The following is a 20,597-nucleotide window of genomic DNA, read 5'->3' as shown; positions in this document are numbered from 1 at the left end:
AGGTCACCCCTCAGCCTTCTTTTTTCAAGACAAGAGACCCAGCCTGTTCATCCTTTCCTGATATGTATACCCTTGTATTTCTGGTATCATCCTTGTAAATCTTCGCTGTAGCCTCTCCAGTACTTCGATATCCTTTTTATAATATGGCGACCAGAACTGTACACAGTACTCTAAGTGTGGTCTAACCAATGCTCGATACAGGTTTAGCAGAACTTCCCTTTATTAATGTCCTTCTGTAACTTGTTGCAGTGCTCCTCAATATTGACCATCCCACCAAAGGGTTTTATCCTCTGAGCTTGATTAGTTTATTTAATATATCCCCTCTTTTTATTTTAAATGCATTTATCTCATTACTAATTCCCTTATCCACCTGTTCTATCTCCCTGGTAAATACTGAAGCAAAATAATTAAATATTTCTGCTATATCTCTATCGTTACCTGTGTCTAACCCTTAATGGCCCTATTCCCATCCCAACCTTCCTTGTTTTTAATAAATCGGTGTGCCTTAAAAGATTTTACTATTTTGTTTTATGTTCCTTGATAATTGAAATTCATAGTTCCTCTTTGTCTTCCTAATTGTTTTTTTGACTTCTCTCCTAATCTTTCGTATTCTCCCTTATCATGCACTCCCCTGTTGTCTGTGTACTTAATGTATGCCTCTTTCCTTACCCTCAATTGTTCCCTTATGGTTTTGTTCATCCATGGAGTCTCAGTAGTGTTTAGTTTGTTCTTTCCTTTTAGTGGAATATTTTGTTCCTGCACTCTGTTGAGCACCGTTTTAAATGTTTCCCATTGCTGTTCTACATAATTTTTTGCCAATATTGTTGCCCATTTTATTTTCCCAAGTTCTATTCTCAGCCCCTCAAAATCAGCTTTTCTGAAATCTATTACCATGGTTCTCATCTATATTTATGTCCTTTTCAATTATCACCTTAAAGCGTATTATATTATGGTCACTATTGCCTAGATGTTCCCCTACTTTTACTTCTCTTAGCTGCTCTGGTTCATTCCCCATTACTAGATCCAATAGCGAAGCCTCTCTTGTTGGGCTTTTTACATGTAGGGTTCGAAAGGAGTCCTGTACACATTGTAGGAACTCTATTCCCTGATCCGCTTTACCTACCTCTTTTATCCAATTAATATCAGGGTAGTTGAAAACCCCCATGATTATTATTCTATGTTTTTTTTTTACTAATTTCCCTAATTTATCCGCATATTTCTTCCTCCACCACCCTTCCACTATGAGGTGGTCTATAGACAACACCCATTAGTGTGATTGATCCTTCATTATCTTTTATCTCTATCCCTATGGATTCTATTTTTGTCTTGCTTATAGCTGTGTCATTTTTTTCAACTGTCACTATGTTATCCCTGATACATACAGCTACTCCACCTCCCCTTTTTTCCTTTCTATATATTCTAAATATATTATACCCTGCAAAGTTTAATTTCCAGTCCTAATTTTTCTGCAGCCAGTGTCATTTCTTTTCTGGTCAGCCAGGTGCCTGTTGCATGGCAACCCATCACCAGGCTAGCCTGCAAAGCAAACTTCTGAGAAATTTACACTTGCCTTATTTAGAGTGTGTGCTCTTGCCTTGAGTGATGCAATCTACTTGCCAAAGCACAGGGAACATGGGAGCAGGCTGGCACAAGCCAAGGCTTGGGCCTCCCAAAGGTGCATTGGGTAGTGCTGCGGATCACCTGTCTTAAACCGTGTACATTACCAATACAAAATATTGGTGGTGACTGGCAGAGTTATCCAAAACCGAGTGGGAAAAGTCCCAGCTCTCACGGAGAGGTCTATCTTTCCAAGTTGCATCAATGATGATGATAGTCAATCATCAACTATGAATAAATGTGCTGTCCATATTGGGGGAGCCCAAGATCATATTTCTATAAAATATTTCCTTCTGTCTTGATTAAATAGAAAAAAGAATAAAGAAAAGGGCTGTGGAGAAGGATTTGCAAGTTTACCATCACTAATCTATAAAAGTTTGGCTCTAAACATAAAACATCCTTGCAAATCAATTATGATTCAGTTGTACCGTATGGGCATATGGACCTATTTCTTGGTCTATGCCTCTTGGACAATTTTGATCCATGAATTACTTTTGTGCTTAAAGTGAGGGATATTAATGTCAACGTCAAACAATTCCCAGGCCGAGTATGGCATAGCTGGATACAGAGGAAAGTTCCCTATACTCTGTTCCATCAACGTTACTCATCCCCAGTCTCAGAAGAGCACCAGTGTGGCATTTCCCAATTGACGCACCAGCCACCCTGCAGCCGGCGGGAGCCTTCAATAGTGCTGAGAATTACTGTTGAATTAAAGTCAGTTTTAGGCTGCAGGCCCACGTTCACTGGGAGATAATGCGGATTCTGCGGGAAGTGGAAACAAGCATAGCCTTTTGCTACCTGGCTGACCGTGAATGGTCCCTTTCTAAGCCAATCACTTCATGAGCTAAAGGGTCATGCGGGAACAGCTGAACCCTTACAGACAGTAAAGCGGTCATCAGACGTCGTCTCCAGTGCCCCAGCCAAAGCAACGCCCACTCGTCATTTGCAAGACAATGCAGAATGCGCAGCAGAGCCTGAACTTGAACATGAGGAGATGAAGACTACCCAAACTGATCTGTCATAAGAACATAAGAAATGGGAGCAGAAGTAGGCCATTTGGCTCCTCGAGCCTGCTCCGCCATTAAATAAGATCATGGCTGATCTGATCTTGGTCTCAACTCCACTTTCCTGCCTGCTCCCCATAACCCTTGACTCCATTATCGTTCAGAAATCTGTCTACCTCCACCTTAAATATATTCAATGACCCAGCCTCCACAGCTCTCTGGGGTAGAGAATTCCCAAGATTCACGATCCTCTATAAGAGAAGAAATTCCTCCTCATTTCTGTTTGAAATGGGCAACCCCTTATTCTGAAACTATGCCCCCTAGTTCTAGATTCCCCCACGAAGGGAAACATCCTCTCTGTATCTACCCTGTCAAGCCCCCTCAGAATCTTATACGTTTCAATAAGATCACCTCTCATTCTTCTCAACCTACTCAACCTTTCTTCATAAGACAACCTTGGCAGTCCACTGAGTTCCATTGTATGTTATGTTAGGACACAGCTGATACAACACACATCTTATAAGTAATGCACAGCAATTGGTTTGGTTATGATGAAGGTGCAGGACCTGCACACATGGAATGAAAAGACATTTTCATCAGAGTGTTATAGTCATCAATGTGTAATGTAAAAGGGTAAGACTTGAGCCACTAATTTTACAATACCAACATAACCTTGCTTCAACTGAATGGCAGAGAATCTATTCAGTCACACTGGAGTAGCTAGTTAAAACCACCTACAAGTGACATCTATAGAATTGTGACTGAAATATAATGAGCATTAACTAATTTTGCAATGAGAAGGTGACAAAGAACTCAGCATTTAGTTTACAATTCAAGTGAATAATTAAACAAAACCAAGTCCAACCAACACTGGCACTGACTTCCTGACCATCTCGTGTCTCCTCTTGTCGTTGGTGAAATTATTCAAGATAGTCAATAGTGTTTAAATAAAGCGCGAATCAGCAAAAGTAGCTCAAAAGGAGTAAAAAAAATAAAATGAAACACCAACTTGTGTTTCACTTGTAACGATGCCTAAATGTTTACTCATGTGAATTCTGGAATGCAGCATCGAGCTTCAGGCATTGGCACATCTCACTAACCACTTGAGCTGATAGTTTAGCACTACTGCCCTCACTAGCAGACTACATCGGTGTCATGCATATTTTGTGCTCCAGAGTAAAGAGCAGACAGTGCTGTTGGAGAAGGCAGATTCCTTCCACACTTGCCCCCGCCCTTGATCACCCCCACCGTCCTGGTCCCCCGCCCCCACCATGTTGCATCTGGTTTACATTTTAAGCAAACATGTTTCCTCTCACCCTGCTGATCCTGTGCTTTTGCACACACCAAGGAGTGGCCTTTTTTCAGCAAAATTGTCAATTTTGTGACGATCTGTGAATAAAACAGAGAGAGAGAGAAAGAATAATTAAGAACAAAGAGGGACTTTCATCAACACATATGTCAGCGCTTCAGTGACTGCCAGTTCTCTCTCCCTCGGTCCGCCACCCACCCACTCTGGTCCATTAGTCGCACGAAGATGCAGTTTAGGGGCAGGAAGTGTGTTAATGGAATTACAACTGTAACTCTGTAATCAAATCATGATATAAATATTTCCAAAGTCAAAAAATGAAAACAGGACATTCTTTTCTGTGGGTTATGTGCTGAACCACAGTCTTAATGTTTGGTCCACACCAAGAAAAAAAAGAGAGAGCATAAACAAAATGCAGAGAGATCAAATGGCAACAAGCTATGAAAAGAAAAATTAGCTGAGGGTGGTTGAGTAAGTATGAAAGAAAAAATGGAAACACTGCAAGTATTTTGGAGCTCTAGAATCAGCTGCAGGATGAAAAATATTTTACCTAGGAGGGACATTAACCTTGCAAACAAACAGCTTTAAACAATTAGTGCCTGAAGCAGCCTCCAACGCTTCTTGCCTTCTTTCCCTAAAAAGCCCTGCAATGGCTCCAGTTGTGATTATAATTACTCCCCAGGTACACAAACGCTGAAAAAACATGTTCGTCGGGGTGTTAATGATGGATTAATAATAGTTCTGCTGAGGAGAAACAGCTGACATGCACTGTTTTGGCGTGAAAATATTCCTTTAAGACGTGTTCAGCTTCTCGTGCAAGTTGTCCACCATGTAGATTAAACATCTGGACTTGGGGAAAACCAGAAGGATCATCATGTGTGTGCTCCATCTTCCCCGCATATCTATCCAACACACACAGTGTTAGAGAGGGAAAAAAGTCAATGAACTCATACAAGGAACCAAAAAAATACTTAGAAGAAACTAATGAAACATAATGCCATTCTTCTCACTTGGATCCAGATAACCCTCAAGCCAGTATCTTAATAGGCCGTTAGCCCTGAACACGCAGACAACAGATAGTTTACCAGTGCTTTGTTCTGGCAACCTATGCAATTTTAGCCAAGTGGCTCAGCTATTTAAAGTGCCAACGTCTGCTAAGCTCAAAGTGCAGCTTTGGAATGGAACTTTAAAAACTTGCATTTATATAGCACCTTAAACGTAGTAAAACGTCCCCATATTTTGGGTCTTCCACAGTATACAGCAATATGCTATCTCCAGGAATGAAGACAAGTACAATATAAATAAACTGAATGTAATCTTTCTTGGGATAAGAGGTTGATTAATATCAGACAGGGGGACATTAGTGCTCGTGGTCTGTGCTGTGAGACATCATCTCATGCCAAGGTATAGCCCTGCAAGAATTCTGTGGATCATTGGACTGCGGAGTAGTGAGGTTCATAGAAACATAGAAAATAGGTGCAGGAGTAGGCCATTTGGCCCTTCAAGCTGCTTTCCTGCTTTCTCCATACCCCTAGATCCCTTTAGCCATAAGGGCCCTATCGAACTCCCTCTTGAATATATCCAATGAACTGGCATCAACAACTCTCTGCGGTAGGGAATTCCACAGGTTAACAACTCTCTGAGTGAAGAAGTTTCTCCTCATCTCAGTCCTAAATGGCTTACCCCTTATCCTAAGACTGTGTCGTCTGGTTCTGTACTTCCCCAACATCGGGAACATTCTTCCTGCATCTAACCTGTCCACTCCCGTCAGAATTTTATATGTTTCTATGAGATCCCCTCTCATCCTTCTAAACTCCAGTGAATACAGGCCCAGTCGATCCAGTCTCTCCTCATATGTCAGTCCTGCCATCCCGGGAATCAGTCTGGTGAACCTTCGCTGCACTCCCTCAATATCAAGAACGTCCTTCCTCAGATTAGGAGACGAAAACTGGACACAATATTCCAGGTGAGGCCTCACCAAGGTCCTGTACAACTGCAGTAAGACCTCCCTGCTCTTATACTCAAATCCCCTAGCTATGAAGACCAACATACCATTTGCCTTCTTCACCGCCTGCTGTACCTGCATACCAACTTTCAATGACTGATGTACCATGACACCCAGGTCTCGTTGCACCTCCCCTTTTCCTAATCTGCCGCCATTCAGATAATATTCTGCCTTCCTGTTTTGCCACCAAAGTGGATAACCTCACATTTATCTACATTATACTGCATCTGCCATGCATTTGCCCACTTACCTAGCCTGTCCAAGTCACCCTGCAGCCTCTTAGCATCCTCCTCACAGCTCACACCGCCACCCAGCTTAGTGTCATCTGCAAACTTGGAGATATTACACTCAATTCCTTCCAAATCATTGATGTATATTGTAAATAGCTGGGATCCCAGCACTGAGCCCTGCAGCACCCCACTAGTCACTGCCTGCCATTCTGAAAAGAACCCGTTTATCCCGACTCTCTGCTTCCTGTCTGCCAACCAGTTCTCTATCCACGTCAGTACATTACCCCCAATACCATGTGCTTTAATTTTGCACACAAATCTCTTGTGTGGGACCTTGTCAAAAGCCTTTTGAAAGTCCAAATACACCACATCCACTGGTTCTCCCTTGTCCACTCTACTAGTTACATCCTCAAAAAATTCCAGAAGATTTGTCAAGCGTGATTTCCCTTTCATAAATCCATGCTGACTTGGACTGACCCTGTCACTGCTTTCCAAATGCACTGCTATTTCATCTTTAGTAATTGATTCCAACATTTTCCCCACTATTGAGGTCAGGCTAACAGGTCTATAATTACCCGTTTTCTCTCTCCCTCCTTTTTTTAAAAAGTGGTGTTACATTAGCTACCCTCCAGTCCTTTGGAACTGATCCAGAATCGATAGACTGTTGGAAAATGATCACCAATGCATCCACTATTTCTAGGACCACTTCCTTAAAGTACTTTGGGATGCAGACTATCAGGCCCCGGGGATTTATCGGCCTTCAATCCCATGAATTTCCCGAACACAATTTCCCGCCTAATAAGGATTTCCTTCAGTTCCTCCTTCTCACAAGGCCCTCGGTCCCCTAGTATTTCCGGAAGGTTATTTGTGTCTTCCTTCGTGAAGACAGACCAAAGTATTTGTTCAACTGGTCTGCCATTTCTTTGCTCCCCATTATAAATTCACCTGAATCTGACTGCAAGGAACCTACATTTGTCTTCACTAATCTTTTTCTCTTCACATATCTATAGAAGCTTTAGCAGTCAGTTTTTATGTTCCCAGCAAGCTTCCTCTCATAATCTATTTTTCCCCTCCTAATTAAACCCTTTGTCCTCCTCTGCTGAATTCCAAATTTCTCCCAGTCGTCAGGTTTGCTGCTTTTTCTGGCCAATTTATATGCCTCTTCCCTGGATTTAATAGTATCCTTAATTTCACTTGTTAGCCACGGTTGAGCCACCTTCCCCGTTTTATTTTTACTCCAAACAGGGATGTACAATTGTTGAAGTTCATCCATGTTCATCTTTAAATGTTTGCCATTGCCTATCTGCCGTCAACCCTTTAAGTAACATTCGCCAGTCTATACTAACCAATTCACGTTTCATACCATCGAAGTTACCTTTCCTTAAGTTCAGGACCCTAGTCTCTGAATTAACTGTGTTCATTTACATTTGGTTATTTGCTGCCTGAATTCAAGATGGCAGCTACGTCACAGACAATCGGTAATTAACTGAATGAGGTATAATCCCAGAAATTTAATTTAATTACATTAGTATCTTTTATGCTTTACTCTCTCAAAGGATTTTAAATACGCATACTCCAAAATAAAAGTTACAGATATGCAGCTTTAACAAAAACGAATCCATCTCTGCTCCTCTAAACACAGACAGACATTTTGTGAAAACAAGTGATTCGTTACAAGAAAACTGTCACGACATCGTGAGATCTCTCTGGGATTGCGGTGTCTGCATACTAACACACACAAGTTTCAAAATGTCAGTGGAAATTTCCAAATATTTGTTCAGTAAACATGCTCCATAGAACCACAGCATTTTAATCAAGGAAACATGGGAGCTCATTTAACAGACATTCAGACATACACACATGCAGAGAGACACGGTCAGACAAGAGATAATCACACAGGCAACAGATTCAGACTTTCTACTTCCTAAATTGCACTTAACTGCAAAGTATCAAAGGATTCTAGTTTACGTCAATGTTAGTTACTTTTTAGTACAGTACTTATGGGAAGGTGGGGGAGGGGGGAAGTGGGGGAGCAGTAGGCCAGTGGATTGTCAGCAGTACTGTCCTAAGATTAGGTAGGGTACAAACATACTGCATCATGGAACCATAGCACCCTTGCCTCTGAGTCAGAAGGTTGTGGGTTCAAGTCCCACTCCAGAAAATTGGGCACAAAAAATCTAGGCTGAAACTCCAGTGTTGTAGTGAGGGAGTGCTGCACTCTCCGAGGTGCTGCCTTTTGGATGAGACATTAAACCAAGGCCCCGTCTGCTCTCTCAGGTGGATTTAAAAGATCCCATGGTTCTCTTTCGAAGGAGAGCAGGGGAGTTATGCCTGTGCCCTGGTCAACATTTATCCCTCAATCAAAATCACTAAAACAGATTAACTGATCGTTATCATATTGCAGTTCGTGGGAGCTTGCTGTGCGAAGATTGGCTGCCGCGTTTCCTCCATTACAACAGTGACTGCACTTCAAAAAGTACTTAATTGGCTGTAAGGCGCTTTGGGACGTCCAGTGGTCATGAAAGGCGCTATATAAATGCAAGTCTTTCTTTCCTTCAAACAGTGAGCTCCGAAAACCAGACAGACAACAACACAGCACCATAGAGCAATAACAACTTGCATTTATATAGGGTCTTTAACATACTAAAACATCCCAAGGCGCTACCCATAAGAACATAAGAAATAGGAGCAGGAGTCGGCCATTTGGCCCCTCGAGCCTGCTCTGCCATTCAATAAGATCATGGTTGATCTGACCCTGGCCTCAACTCCACTTCCCTGCCCGTTCCCCATAACCCTTGACTCACTTGTCATTCAAAAATTTGTCTATCTCCATCTTAAATATATTAAAAGACCCAGCCTCCACAGCTCCCTGAGGCAGAGAATTACAAATATTCACGACCCTCTGAGAGAAGAATTGTGATTGTGATTGTGTTAAGTTCCTCCTCCCCTATATCCACTGTTGGAATATTGTTAGTGTCCTCGACCATAAAGACAGATACAAAATATTTGTTCAGAGTTTCTGCCATCTCCATGTTCCCCGGTCTCGTTCTCTAAGGGACTAACATTTACTTTAGCCACTCTTTTCCTTTTTATATACCCATAGAAACTCTTGCTATCTGTTTTTATATTTTGTGCTAGTGTACTTTCATAGTCGAGCTTCCCTTTCTTAATAATTTTTTTGTCTCTTCACCTGCTGTCCACAAATGTGTATTGTCCAGCATCAGGAGCCAAAGTCTTAGCTGTTATCCCAGCCCAAAGCAAACTGTGGTGCCTCACTGCAACCTCAGTTGAGATCAGCTAACTCAGTGCTAACCAATAGTTGAAGCCAAGACATTACTAGGCTGTACAGTATAGTAGCACACCAGGAACTACATTTATCCAGTGAGTCATCAGGGGAGGAGTGGCACGCTAGATCCTAAAGTTATTTAATTCTTATTATATCTATTATTATTATATATAACCTCATATCCGTTCCATCACTAAGACCACCCATTTCCACTGTCGTAATATCGTCCGTCTCTGCCCTTACCTCAACTTATCTGCTGCTGAAACCCTCATCCTTTATCACCTCCCGATTTGACTATTCCCATGCACTCCTGGCCAGCCTCCCCAGTTCCACCCTCTATAAACTTGGTCATCTAAAACTCTGCTGTCTGTGTGCCAACTCACACCAAGTCCCGCTCACCCATCTCCCCTGCGCTCGCTGACCGACATTGGCTCCCAATTAAGCAACGCCTCGATTTAAAAAAAAATGTTTTCAAATCCCACCATGGCCTCAACCCTCTCTATCTCCTATAATTCCCCATGACTTCTATGCCTTTTGAACATCCCCAGTTTTAAATGCTCCACCATTGGCAGTTGTGCCTTCAGCTGCCTAGGTCCCAAGCTCTGGAATTCCCTCCCTAAATCTCTCCGCCTCTTCACTTTTCTTTCCTCCTTAAAACCTACCACTTCGACCAAGCTTTTCATCTCCTTATATGGCCCGGTGGCAAATTTAAAATAAAAAAAAAAAATAACACTCCTGTGAAGCACCTTGCGATGTTTCATTTTGTTAAAAGTGCTATATAAATATAAGTTGTTGTTGTCTCAATCATATCCTCCAATGCCATACATATTGTTCACTAGTAGAGGGGAGAATCAAGTGAACAAGAACATCCACTAGAATGATACCAGGGTTGAGGGACTTCAGTTATGTGGAAACTGGAGAAGCTGAGATTGTTCTCCTTGGAACAGAGAAGGTTAAGGGGACACATTTAAGAGGTTTTTGAAATTATGAAGGGTTTCGATAGAGTAAATAAGGAGAAAGTGGCAGGAAGGCCAATAACCAGATTTGAGATAATGAACAAAAAAACATAGAAACATAGAAAATATGTGCAGGAGTAGGCCATTCGGCTCTTCGCGCCTGTACCACCATTCAATAAGATCATGGATGATCATTCACCTCAGTACCCCTTTTCTGCTTTCTCTCCATGTCCCTTGATCCCTTTAGCCGCATGGGCCATATCTAACTCACTCTTGAATATATCCAATGAACTGGCATCAACAACTCTCTGTGGTAGAGAATTCCACAGGTTAACAACTCTCTGAGTGAAGAAGTTTCTCCTCATCTCAGTCCTAAATGGCTTACCCCTTATCCTTAGAGTTTGTCCCCTGGCTCTGGACTTCCCCAACATCGGGAACATTCTTCCTGCATCTAACCTGTCCACTCCCGTCAGAATTTTATATGTTTCTATGAGATCCCCTCTCATCCTTCTAAACTCCAGTGAATACAGGCCCAGTCGATCCAGTCTCTCCTCATATGTCAGTCCTGCCATCCCGGAATCAGTCTGGTGAACCTTCGCTGCACTCCCTCAATATCAAGAACGTCCTTCCTCAGCTTAGGAGACCAAAACTGGACACAATATTCCAGGTGAGGCCTCACCAAGGTCCTGTACAACTGCAGCAAGATATCCCTGCTCTTATACTCAAATACCTAGCTATAAAGGCCAACATACCATTTGCCTTCTTCACCGCCTGCTGTACCTGCATGCCAACTTTCAATGACTGATGTACCATGACACCCAGGTCTCGTTGCACCTCCCCTTTTCCTAATCTGCCGCCATTCAGATAATATTCTGCCCCTGTTTTGCCACCAAAGTGGATAACCTCACATTTATCCACATTGTACTGCATCTGCCATACATTTGCCCACTCACCCAACCTGTCCAAGTCACCCTGCAGCCTCTTAGCAACCTCCTCACAGCTCACACCGCCACCCAGCTTAGTGTCATCTGCAAACTTAGAGATATTACACTCAATTCCTTCTAAATCATTAATGTATATTGTAAATAGCTGGGGTCCCAGCACTGAGCCCTGCGGCACTCCACTAGTCACTGCCTGCCGTTCTGAAAAGGACCCGTTTATCCCGACTTTCTGCTTCCTGTCTGCCAACCAGTTCTCTATCCACATCAGTACATTACCCCCAATATCATGTGCTTTAATTTTGCACACCACTCTCTTGTGCGGGACCTTGTCAAAAGCCTTTTGAAGGTCCAAATACACCACATCCACTGGTTCTCCCTTGTCCACTCTACTAGTTACATTCTCAAAAAATTCCAGAAGATTTGTCAAGCATGATTTCTCCTTCATAAATCCATGATGACTTGGACCAACCCTGTCACTGCTTTCCAAATGCGCTGCTATTTTATCTTTAATAATTGATTCCAACATTTTCCCCACTATTGATGTCAGGCTAACAGGTCTATAATTACCCGTTTTCTTTCTTTCTCCTTTTTTAAAAAGTGGTGTTACATTAGCTACCTTCTAGTCCATAGGAACTGATCTAGAGTCAATAGACTGTTGGAAAATGACCACCATTGCATCCACTATTTCGAGGGCCACTTCCTTAAGTACTCTGGGATGCACACCATCAGGCCCCGGGGATTTATCGGCTTTCAATCCCATCAATTTCTCTCACACAATTTCCCGTCTAATAAGGATTTCCTTCAGTTCCTCCTTCTCACTAGACCTTCGGTCCCCTAGTATTTCCAGAAGGTTACGTGTGCCTTCCTTTGTGAAGACAGAACCAAAGTATTTGTTCAACTTGTCTGCCATTTCTTTGTTCCCCATTATAAATTCACCTGAATCTGACTGCAAGGGACCTACGATTGTCTTCACTACAACAAGAGGGGAGTTGAGGAGATTTTTTTTAACGTAGCGAGTTGTTATGATCTGGAACGCACTTCCTGAAAGGGTGGTTGAAGCAGATTCAACAATAACTTTCAAAAAGGAATTGCATATATCAATAATATATATATATGTATTGGAAAGGAAAAATTTGGCATCATCATAGGCAGTCCCTCGAATTGAGGATGACTTGCTTCCACGTCAAAAAGTTCACAGGTGTTTCAATAATGGACCTAAAATTTCTGGTCCGAACTTGAAGGGTGGAAGATGCCTGTGCGTGGATTTTTTTAACGTGTGGTGACCATTACACACCAGCCACCACATGGGCTTGACAGAGCTAGGTCTTGGTCCAGTAGCAAGGATTAACCAAGACGACTGGTGACCAGTTCTGCTGCACGGACCTAATGCGCACACATATCGCAGTGTGGGCTGGCCCGTGCTGCCCCTGGGCCCTTGCCTCTTCTGGGCCCCAAACTCACGCCTCTCCTGGGCCCCGATCACGTCCTTCTACAATCTCTCGCCGCTCCTTCGCCCCGATCTCGCCGCTCCTGCTGTACCTGCCCACGCTCCAATCACCGACCTGGACCTTGACGACGTCACTCTTCACTGCCGTTGCTCTCCTGCTCCAGCACGTGCTGCTCCCTAGAGTGGTATGCCTCCACGTTGCTTCTTCTACTCCCCGGCCCACTCCGATGGCGCTCGCAGGCCGGGGGCCGCACAGACCGCTGGGCCAGGCCTCCACGCCGCTCCCCCCGCTCCCTTGAAAATTTGTCGGGCTATGGGGAAAGAGCAGGGGAGTGAGACTAATTGGATTTCTCTTTCAAAGAGCCGGCACAGGCACGATGGGCCGAATGGCCTCCCTCTGTGCTGTATGAGTCTATATAGCCTCTGCTAATGTGACTCTGCCGGGCAGTGCAGAAGAAGAGCTGACACATGACCCAAGTTGGAATCCTGCAAATGTTTCCCTTCTTCCCGGCAAAGTTACTTGATCCTTCAATCTGGGGTGAGCCCATTTTCAACGTGTTTAAAACTCTTGATAACTTACACAGAACAGGGCAACTTCAATCTGCTGCTCTTGGGGATAAATGTTCGGAATCGAGAAAACACATTCAGCTCTGACAGCCCCCTTTAAAAGGAGCATTTATGATCAGCATCTTTGTTTCCTGACAAATCCAGCACAGCAGGAAACAGTCCCAACTTTCAGATCCAGAACTTTTCATCCAGACTTTTATTACGTGACAGAGAAAAAAATGTAATGTTCATAAACACTACAAGGAAGTTCTATTTTAGTGAATAGAATGGACTAGTGGGTATGTGGAAACTCGCTCAAAATAAAATAGTCTTTTTCACATGTCAAATACTTTTCACAGAATCATAGAATAGTACAGCACAGGCCATTCGGCCCATCGAATCTGCATCGGCTCCTTTGAAGAGCAATCCAGTTCGTCCCAATCCCCCATTCTTTCTACATATCCCTGAAATTTTTTTTTATACTTCAAGTATTCATCCAGTTCCCTTTTTAAGGTGATTATTGAATGTTTCCACCACCCTATCAGGCAGTGCATTCCAAATTCTAACCATCATCATGATCGTAGTCAGTCCCTCGAAAATGCTTCCACTCCAAAAGTGAGTTCTCAGGTGACTGTACAGTCCTATACGGGAATTACAGTCTCGGTCACAGGTAGGACAGACAGTGGTTGAAGGAAAGGGTGGGTGGGGAGTCTGGTTTGCCGCACGCTCCTTTCGCTGTCTGCGCTTGTTTTCTGCATGCTCTCGGCGACGAGACTCGAGGTGCTCAGTGCCCTCCCGGATGCTCTTCCTCCACTTAGGGCGGTCTTTGGCCAAGGACTTCCAGGTGTCGGTGGGGATGTTGTACTTAATCAAGGAGGCTTTGAGGGTGTGTAAAAACATTTTCCTCATGTCGCCTTTGGTTCGTTTGACAATCATCTTAAATCTGAGTCCTCTGGTTATCGACCCTTCAGCCATGACTAGTAAAACAAATATTACATTATATGAAAAATAAAATGGTGGCTCTACTATCCAATTGGTATCAAATCATCATTTCAACCGTCGATTAAACTCAGTCGCTCTCTAGTTTCACCAATCTTGACTGGAGCTGCTCAGTGGAATGGTTCAGTCTCTGCTGTGGCTCAGTTGTTTTTTGCCTCTTAGTTTTGAAGGTTAAGAGTTCAATTCCCACTCTGGAAACTTGAGCACCATATACTAGGCTGACACTGCAGTACAGTACTGAGGGAGTGCTGCAATGTCGGAGGTGCCGTCTTTCGGATAAGACGTTAAGCCAAGGCTTCATCTGCCCTCTCAGATGGATGTGAAAGATCCCATGGCCACTATTAGAAGAGGAGCAGGGGAGTTCTCCCTGGTGTCCTGGGCTAATATTCATATCTCAATCAACATCACTAAAAAAAACAAATTATCTGGTCTTTATCACGTTACTATTTGTGGGAGCTTGATGTGTGCAAATTGCCTGCCGGATCTCCGACATTACAACAGTGACTACACTTCATAAGTACTTCATTGGCTGTAAAGCGCTTTGGCACATCCTGCAGTCATAAAAGGCGCCATAGAAATGCAAGTCTTTGTTTATTTCAAAGTCCCATAATGCGTATCTCGGAAGGTATTCTTGCTGTGGTATTAAGCCATACATTTCATGATGGTTGCAAACTCAATTCCATTCTGTGCTGACTTAGCTGAAATCAGTCAAGGCAGCAGTTGGGGTGGTTAACCTGTTGCCACTCTCTTTTTAGACGCATGCATGAAGAATAGCGAGTTAAGAGAGGTAATTCAGTGCATCATCTCGGTTGATACTTCTGTGCAGTAATGAGGGTGTGCAGTGCTGTCTTCAAAGCCACATCCGTGGGATAGGTGGACATGGCAGCCAATTTGCCCAGCTCAGTGAAAGAAAGTAAAGTGAAAGAAAGGAGGGAAAGAAGTGGAGAGAGAAAGAAAGGAGAGAAAGAACTTGCATTTTGATAGCTCCTTTCACAATCTCAGGACATCTCGAAGTGTGTTAGAGTCATCAGATTACTCATAACGTGTGGTCACTGTTGAAGTGAAGGCAAATGCAACAGCCACTTTGTGCCTAGCAAAGTCCCACAAATAGCATGAAGATAAATGACCTGATAATCTGTTTTGGTGATGTTGGTTGAGAGATAAACGTTGGCCAGGTCACAAGGGAGAGCGCCGCTGCCACAGGGTCTGTTGCATCCATCTGAGAGGGATTAACATCTCATCATCTAAAAGGCAGCACCTCTAACAATGCAGCACTTTCTCAGTATTGTACTTAAGTGCCAGCCTAGATTATGTGCTCAAGTCTGGGGAGTGGGGTTTGAACCCACTTCCTCTGACTCAGAGGTAAAAGCATTGCCACTGAGCCAAAGGTGACACTTGGAAATATTTTGAAGACATCACTGACTCTGGTATAATTAACGAGCCATCAAAGTCCCATCATTGAACATGATCTTTCTTGCCTACACTGTTAAGGAAGCCCCTCACCACTCACTTCCTATTAATGTGCACTAACAATGAAGCTCATTTTGGTTACTAAATGATAGCACAACTAGTTGCAGCCAGTACGAAAGGGCGAGAAGAGACCTGCTCAACATGTGTCAGCCATGGCACAGTGGTAGCACTCTGGCTATTCTGTAAAATTACCACCTCTTCCTACAAATCTGCAAGTTTTACAAATTTTGAAATCAATTATGCACCCAAAGACTTGCCGTGGGAATCATAGGGCCCAAGTTTCCACACGATAAAAAACAGGCGCCCCTCCGAGCTGGGCGCCCGTTTTTCGCGCCTAAAACGGCGCCGGAAAAAAAACGCGCGATTCTGGAGCGCCCTGCAGCTCCTTGTCTGTTTGGCGCGGCGCCCAGGGGGGGCGGAGCCTACACTCGCGCCGATTTTGTAAGTGGGAGGGGCGGGTACCATTTAAATTAGTTTTTTTCCTGCCGGCAACGCTGCACGTGCACGTTGGAGCATTCGCGCACGCGCAGTGTGAAGGAAACATTGGCACTCGGCCATTTTTTAGTTCTTTGTAGCTGTTTAATTTTTGAACATTTTTTAATAAAAGCACATTGCCATCAGCACATCAGCACCGAGAAGGCTGCAGGAAGCCTCAGAAAGTTGAGGCAGCCGTTTCCCTCCCCCTCCCCCCACCCCGCCGCGGGAACAAACGCCTGCAGCATTCTCCCTGGCTGAAGCACTTTCACACAGGTAGGAAGATGGTTTATTTAATCTTTTCTTTGCTTATAAATGTTTATTCAGGTTGGATTTATTTGTATAATATTTGTAGAAGTATAAATAAGAATTTATTATAGAATTTAATGACTTCCCTTCCCCCCCCCCCCACCTCGTTCCCGGCGCCTAATTTGTAACCTGCGCCTGATTTTTTAATGTGTAGACAAGGTTTTTTCAGTTCTACAAAAATCTTCACTTGCTCCATTCTACTTTAGTTTGGAGTACGTTTTCACTGTGGAAACTTTGAAATCAGGCGTCAGTGGCCTTTTGAAGAAAAAATTCTGTTCCAAAGTGTAACTGTTCTACCTGACTAGAACTGCAGAAAAAAAAATGTGGAGAATTGCGATTTCTAAGATAGTCCGTTCTCCACCAGTTGCTCCTAAAAATAAGGCGCAAATCATGTGGAAACTTGGGCCCATAGAATCAGACAGCACAGAGGGAGGCCACTGTTCCTGTGCCGGATCTTTGAAAGAGTTGTCCAATTGGTTCCGCTTCCCTGCTCTTTCCACATAGCCCTGCAAATTTTCCCCATTCAAGTATTTATGCAATTCTCTTTTGAAAGTTACGATTGAATCCGATTCCACCAGCTTTTCAGGTTCAGCATTCCGGACCCTAAAAACACACTGTGTAAAAAATGTTTTCCTCTTCTCCCTTCTGGTTGTTTTGCCAATTATCTTAATTGTCGCCTCCCGTGCCCATCTTTCCCACAATTCCATGTTTGAGTCCCTCTAATCTGGTTTCCGCCCCTGCCACAGTACCGAAACAGCTCTCATCAAAGTCACAAATGACATTCTATATGACTATGACAAAGGTAAACTATCCTCCCTCATCCTTCTCGTCTGCAGCCTTTGACACAGTTGACCACTCTATCCTCCCCCATCGTCTCTCCACCATCGTCCAGCCGGGTGGGACTGCACTCGCCTGGTTCCATTCTTATCTTTCTAATCATTGCCAGAGAATCACCTGCAATGGGTTTTCTTCCCGCCCCCGCATCGTTCCTCTGGTGTTCCCCAAGGATCTATCCTTGGCTCCCTCCTATTTCTCATCTACATGTTCCCCCTTGGCATCATCGTCCGAAAATACGGCGTCAGTTTCCACATGTACGCTGATGACACCCAGCTCTACCTCACCACCACAGTCTCTAAATTGTCAGATTGTTTGCCTGACATCCAGTACAGGATGAGCAGGAATTTTCTACAATTAAATATTGCGAAGATCGAAGCCACTGTTTTTGGTCCCCGCCACAAACTCCGTTCTGTAGCCACCAACTCCACCCCTCTCCTTAACATCTGTCTGAGGCAGAACCAACCTTGGTGTCATATTTGACCCCGAAATTAGCTTCCGACCACATATCCGCGGCATAACTAAGACCGCCTATTTCCACCTCCGTAACATCGCCTGTCTCCGCCCCTGCTGAAACCCTCATCCATCCCTTTGTTACCTCTAGACTTGACTATTTCAACGCACTCCTGGCTGGCCTCACACATTCTACCCGAAATCTTTTCTGCACCCTTCCTTCCTTAGTATGGTGCCCAGCTAGTAATTTATAAAAGTTCAGCATAACTTCCTTGCTTTTGTATCCTATGCCTTTATTTATCTACCTATTTAAGAATCCCAAATACTTTTTTAAAAGCTTTATCAACTAGTCCTGCCACCTTCAAAGATGTGTATATGTGAAGCACAGGTCTCTTGGCTCCTGCACTCCCTTTAAAATTTTATTATTTAGTTTATATTGCGTTGAGCACATAATGTAAGCTGTCACATCTGTACAGTACTGAGGGAGTGCTGCACGGTTGGAGGTGCCATCTTTCAGTTGAAACATTAAACAGCCGTTCTTTGTTCCATTGGTTCAGGTGAGCATGAAAGATCCTGTGCCACTATTTAAAGAATAGGGAGCTCTCTCGGCATCCTGGCCAGCATTCCTTTCTCAACCAATACCCCCAAAATACATTAACTGATCATTTATCTCCTTTGCTGCTTGTGTGATCTTGCTGTGCGCATATTAAGAACATAAGAAATAGGAGCAGAAGTAGGCCATTTGTCCCTTCGAGCCTGCTCCGCCATTTAATATCATGGCCGATCTGATCATGGACTCAGCTCCACTTCCCTGCCCGCTCTCCATAACCCTTTATTGCCTTATCGCTCAAAAATCAGTTTGCTCCACCTTAAATATATTCAATGACCCAGCCTCCACAACTCTCTGGGGCAGAGAATTCCACAGATTTACAACCCTCAGAAGAAATTCCTCCTCATCTCAGTTTTAAATGGGCGGCCCCTTATTCTATGTCCCCTAGTTTTAATTTCTCCGATGGAAATAACCTCCCTGCATCCACTTTGTCGAGCCCCCTCATTGTCTTATATGTTTCAATAAGATCACCTCTCATTATTCTGAATTCCAATGAGTAGGCCCAACCTACTCAACCTATCTTCATACGTCAACCCCCTCATCTCCGGAATCAACCGAGTGAACCTTCTCTGAACAGCCTCCAATGCAAGTATATCCTTCCTTAAATACAGAGACCAAAATTGTATGCAGTACTCTAGGTGAGGCCTCATCAATACCCTGTACAGTTGCAGCAGGACTTCTCTGCTTTTATACTCCATCCCCCTTGCAATAAAGGCCAACATTCCATTTGCCTTCCTGATCACTTGTTGTACCTGCATACTAACTTTTTGTGTTTCATGCACAAGGACCCCCAGGCTCCTCTGTACTTCAGCACTTTGCAATTTTTCTCCATTTAAATTATTATTTGCTTTTCTATTTTTTCTGCCAAAGTGGACAACCTAACATTTTCCCACATTCTACTCCATCTGCCAAATTTTTGCCCACTCTCTTAGCCTGTCTATATCCCTTTGCAGATTTTGTGTGTCCTCCTCACAATTTGCTTTCCCACCCATCTTTGTATCATCAGTAAACTTGGCTACATTACACTCGGTCCCTTCATCCAAGTCATTAATATAGATTGTAAATAGTTGAGCACCCAACACCGATCCCTGCGGCACCCCACTAATTACTGTTTGCCAACCGGAAAATGAACCATTTATCCCGACTCTCTGTTTTCTGTTAGTTAGCCAATCCTCTATCCATGCTAATATATTGTCTCCAACCTCGTGAACTTTTATCTTGTGCAGTAACCTTTTAGGTGGCACCTTATCGAATGCCTTCTGGAAATCCAAATACACCACATCCACTGGTTCCCCCTTATCCACCCTGTTCGTTACATCCTCAAAGAACTCCAGCAAATTGATTGATTGAATTATGCTTTTCCAAATTTCCCGCTACTGCTTCCTTAATAATGGACTCCAGCATTTTCCCAATGACAGATGTTAGGCTAACTGATCTATAGTTTCCTGCTTTTTGTCTGCCTCCTTTTTTAAATAGGGGCGTTACATTTGCGGTTTTCCAATCCGTTGGGAGCACCGCAGAATCCAGGGAATTTTGGTAGATTACAACCAATGCATCCACTATCTTTGCAGCCACTTCTTTTAAGACCCCAGGATGTAAGCCATTAGGTCCAGGGGACTTGTCCACCTTTAGTCCCATTATTTTACCGAGTACTCATCATCATCATCATCATAGGCAGTCCCTCGGAATCGAGGAAGACTTGCTTCCACTCTTAAATCGAGTTCTTAGGTGGTTGAACAGTCCAATACGAGAGCCACAGTCCCTGTCACAGACGGTACAGATAGTCATTGAGGGAAGGGGTGGGCGCGCTCTTTCGGTTGCCTGTGCTTTACCTTTTAGTGTCCTCTTTACGGTAGAGGACACTATAAATATCCCAACAGTGGATAGTCAAGGAGCTATGGGGGGGGGGGGGGGGGGGGGTGGAGAATGAACTTAACACAATCATAATCACTAAGGAGGTGGTACTCAGTAAGATAATGGGACTAAAGGCGGATAAATCCCCTGGATCTGATGGCTTGCATCCTAGGGTCTTAAGAGAAGTAGCGGCAGAGATTGTGAATGCATTGGTTGTAATTAACCAAAATTCCCTGGATTCTGGGGAGGTCCCAGC

General features: G+C 43.7%; 1 protein-coding gene across 2 annotated transcripts in view; it reads right to left on the bottom strand.

Annotated features, from left to right (window-relative positions):
* The window catches only part of bcas3 (BCAS3 microtubule associated cell migration factor), a 936,691-nt gene that overhangs the window by 820,267 nt on the left and 95,827 nt on the right, over positions 1-20,597 (bottom strand). For both annotated transcript variants that reach the window (XM_070856931.1, XM_070856932.1), the window contains exon 7: positions 3,938-4,010. In XM_070856931.1, coding sequence (XP_070713032.1) covers positions 3,938-4,010 — 73 coding nt within the window. The remainder of the gene's footprint in view (positions 1-3,937; positions 4,011-20,597) is intronic.

The sequence above is a fragment of the Pristiophorus japonicus genome, chromosome 16 (assembly GCF_044704955.1).
Source record: "Pristiophorus japonicus isolate sPriJap1 chromosome 16, sPriJap1.hap1, whole genome shotgun sequence".
Lineage (NCBI taxonomy): Eukaryota > Metazoa > Chordata > Chondrichthyes > Pristiophoridae > Pristiophorus > Pristiophorus japonicus.
Note: the sequence above shows the minus strand (reverse complement) of the source record. Positions and strands in the feature narration are given on the sequence as shown.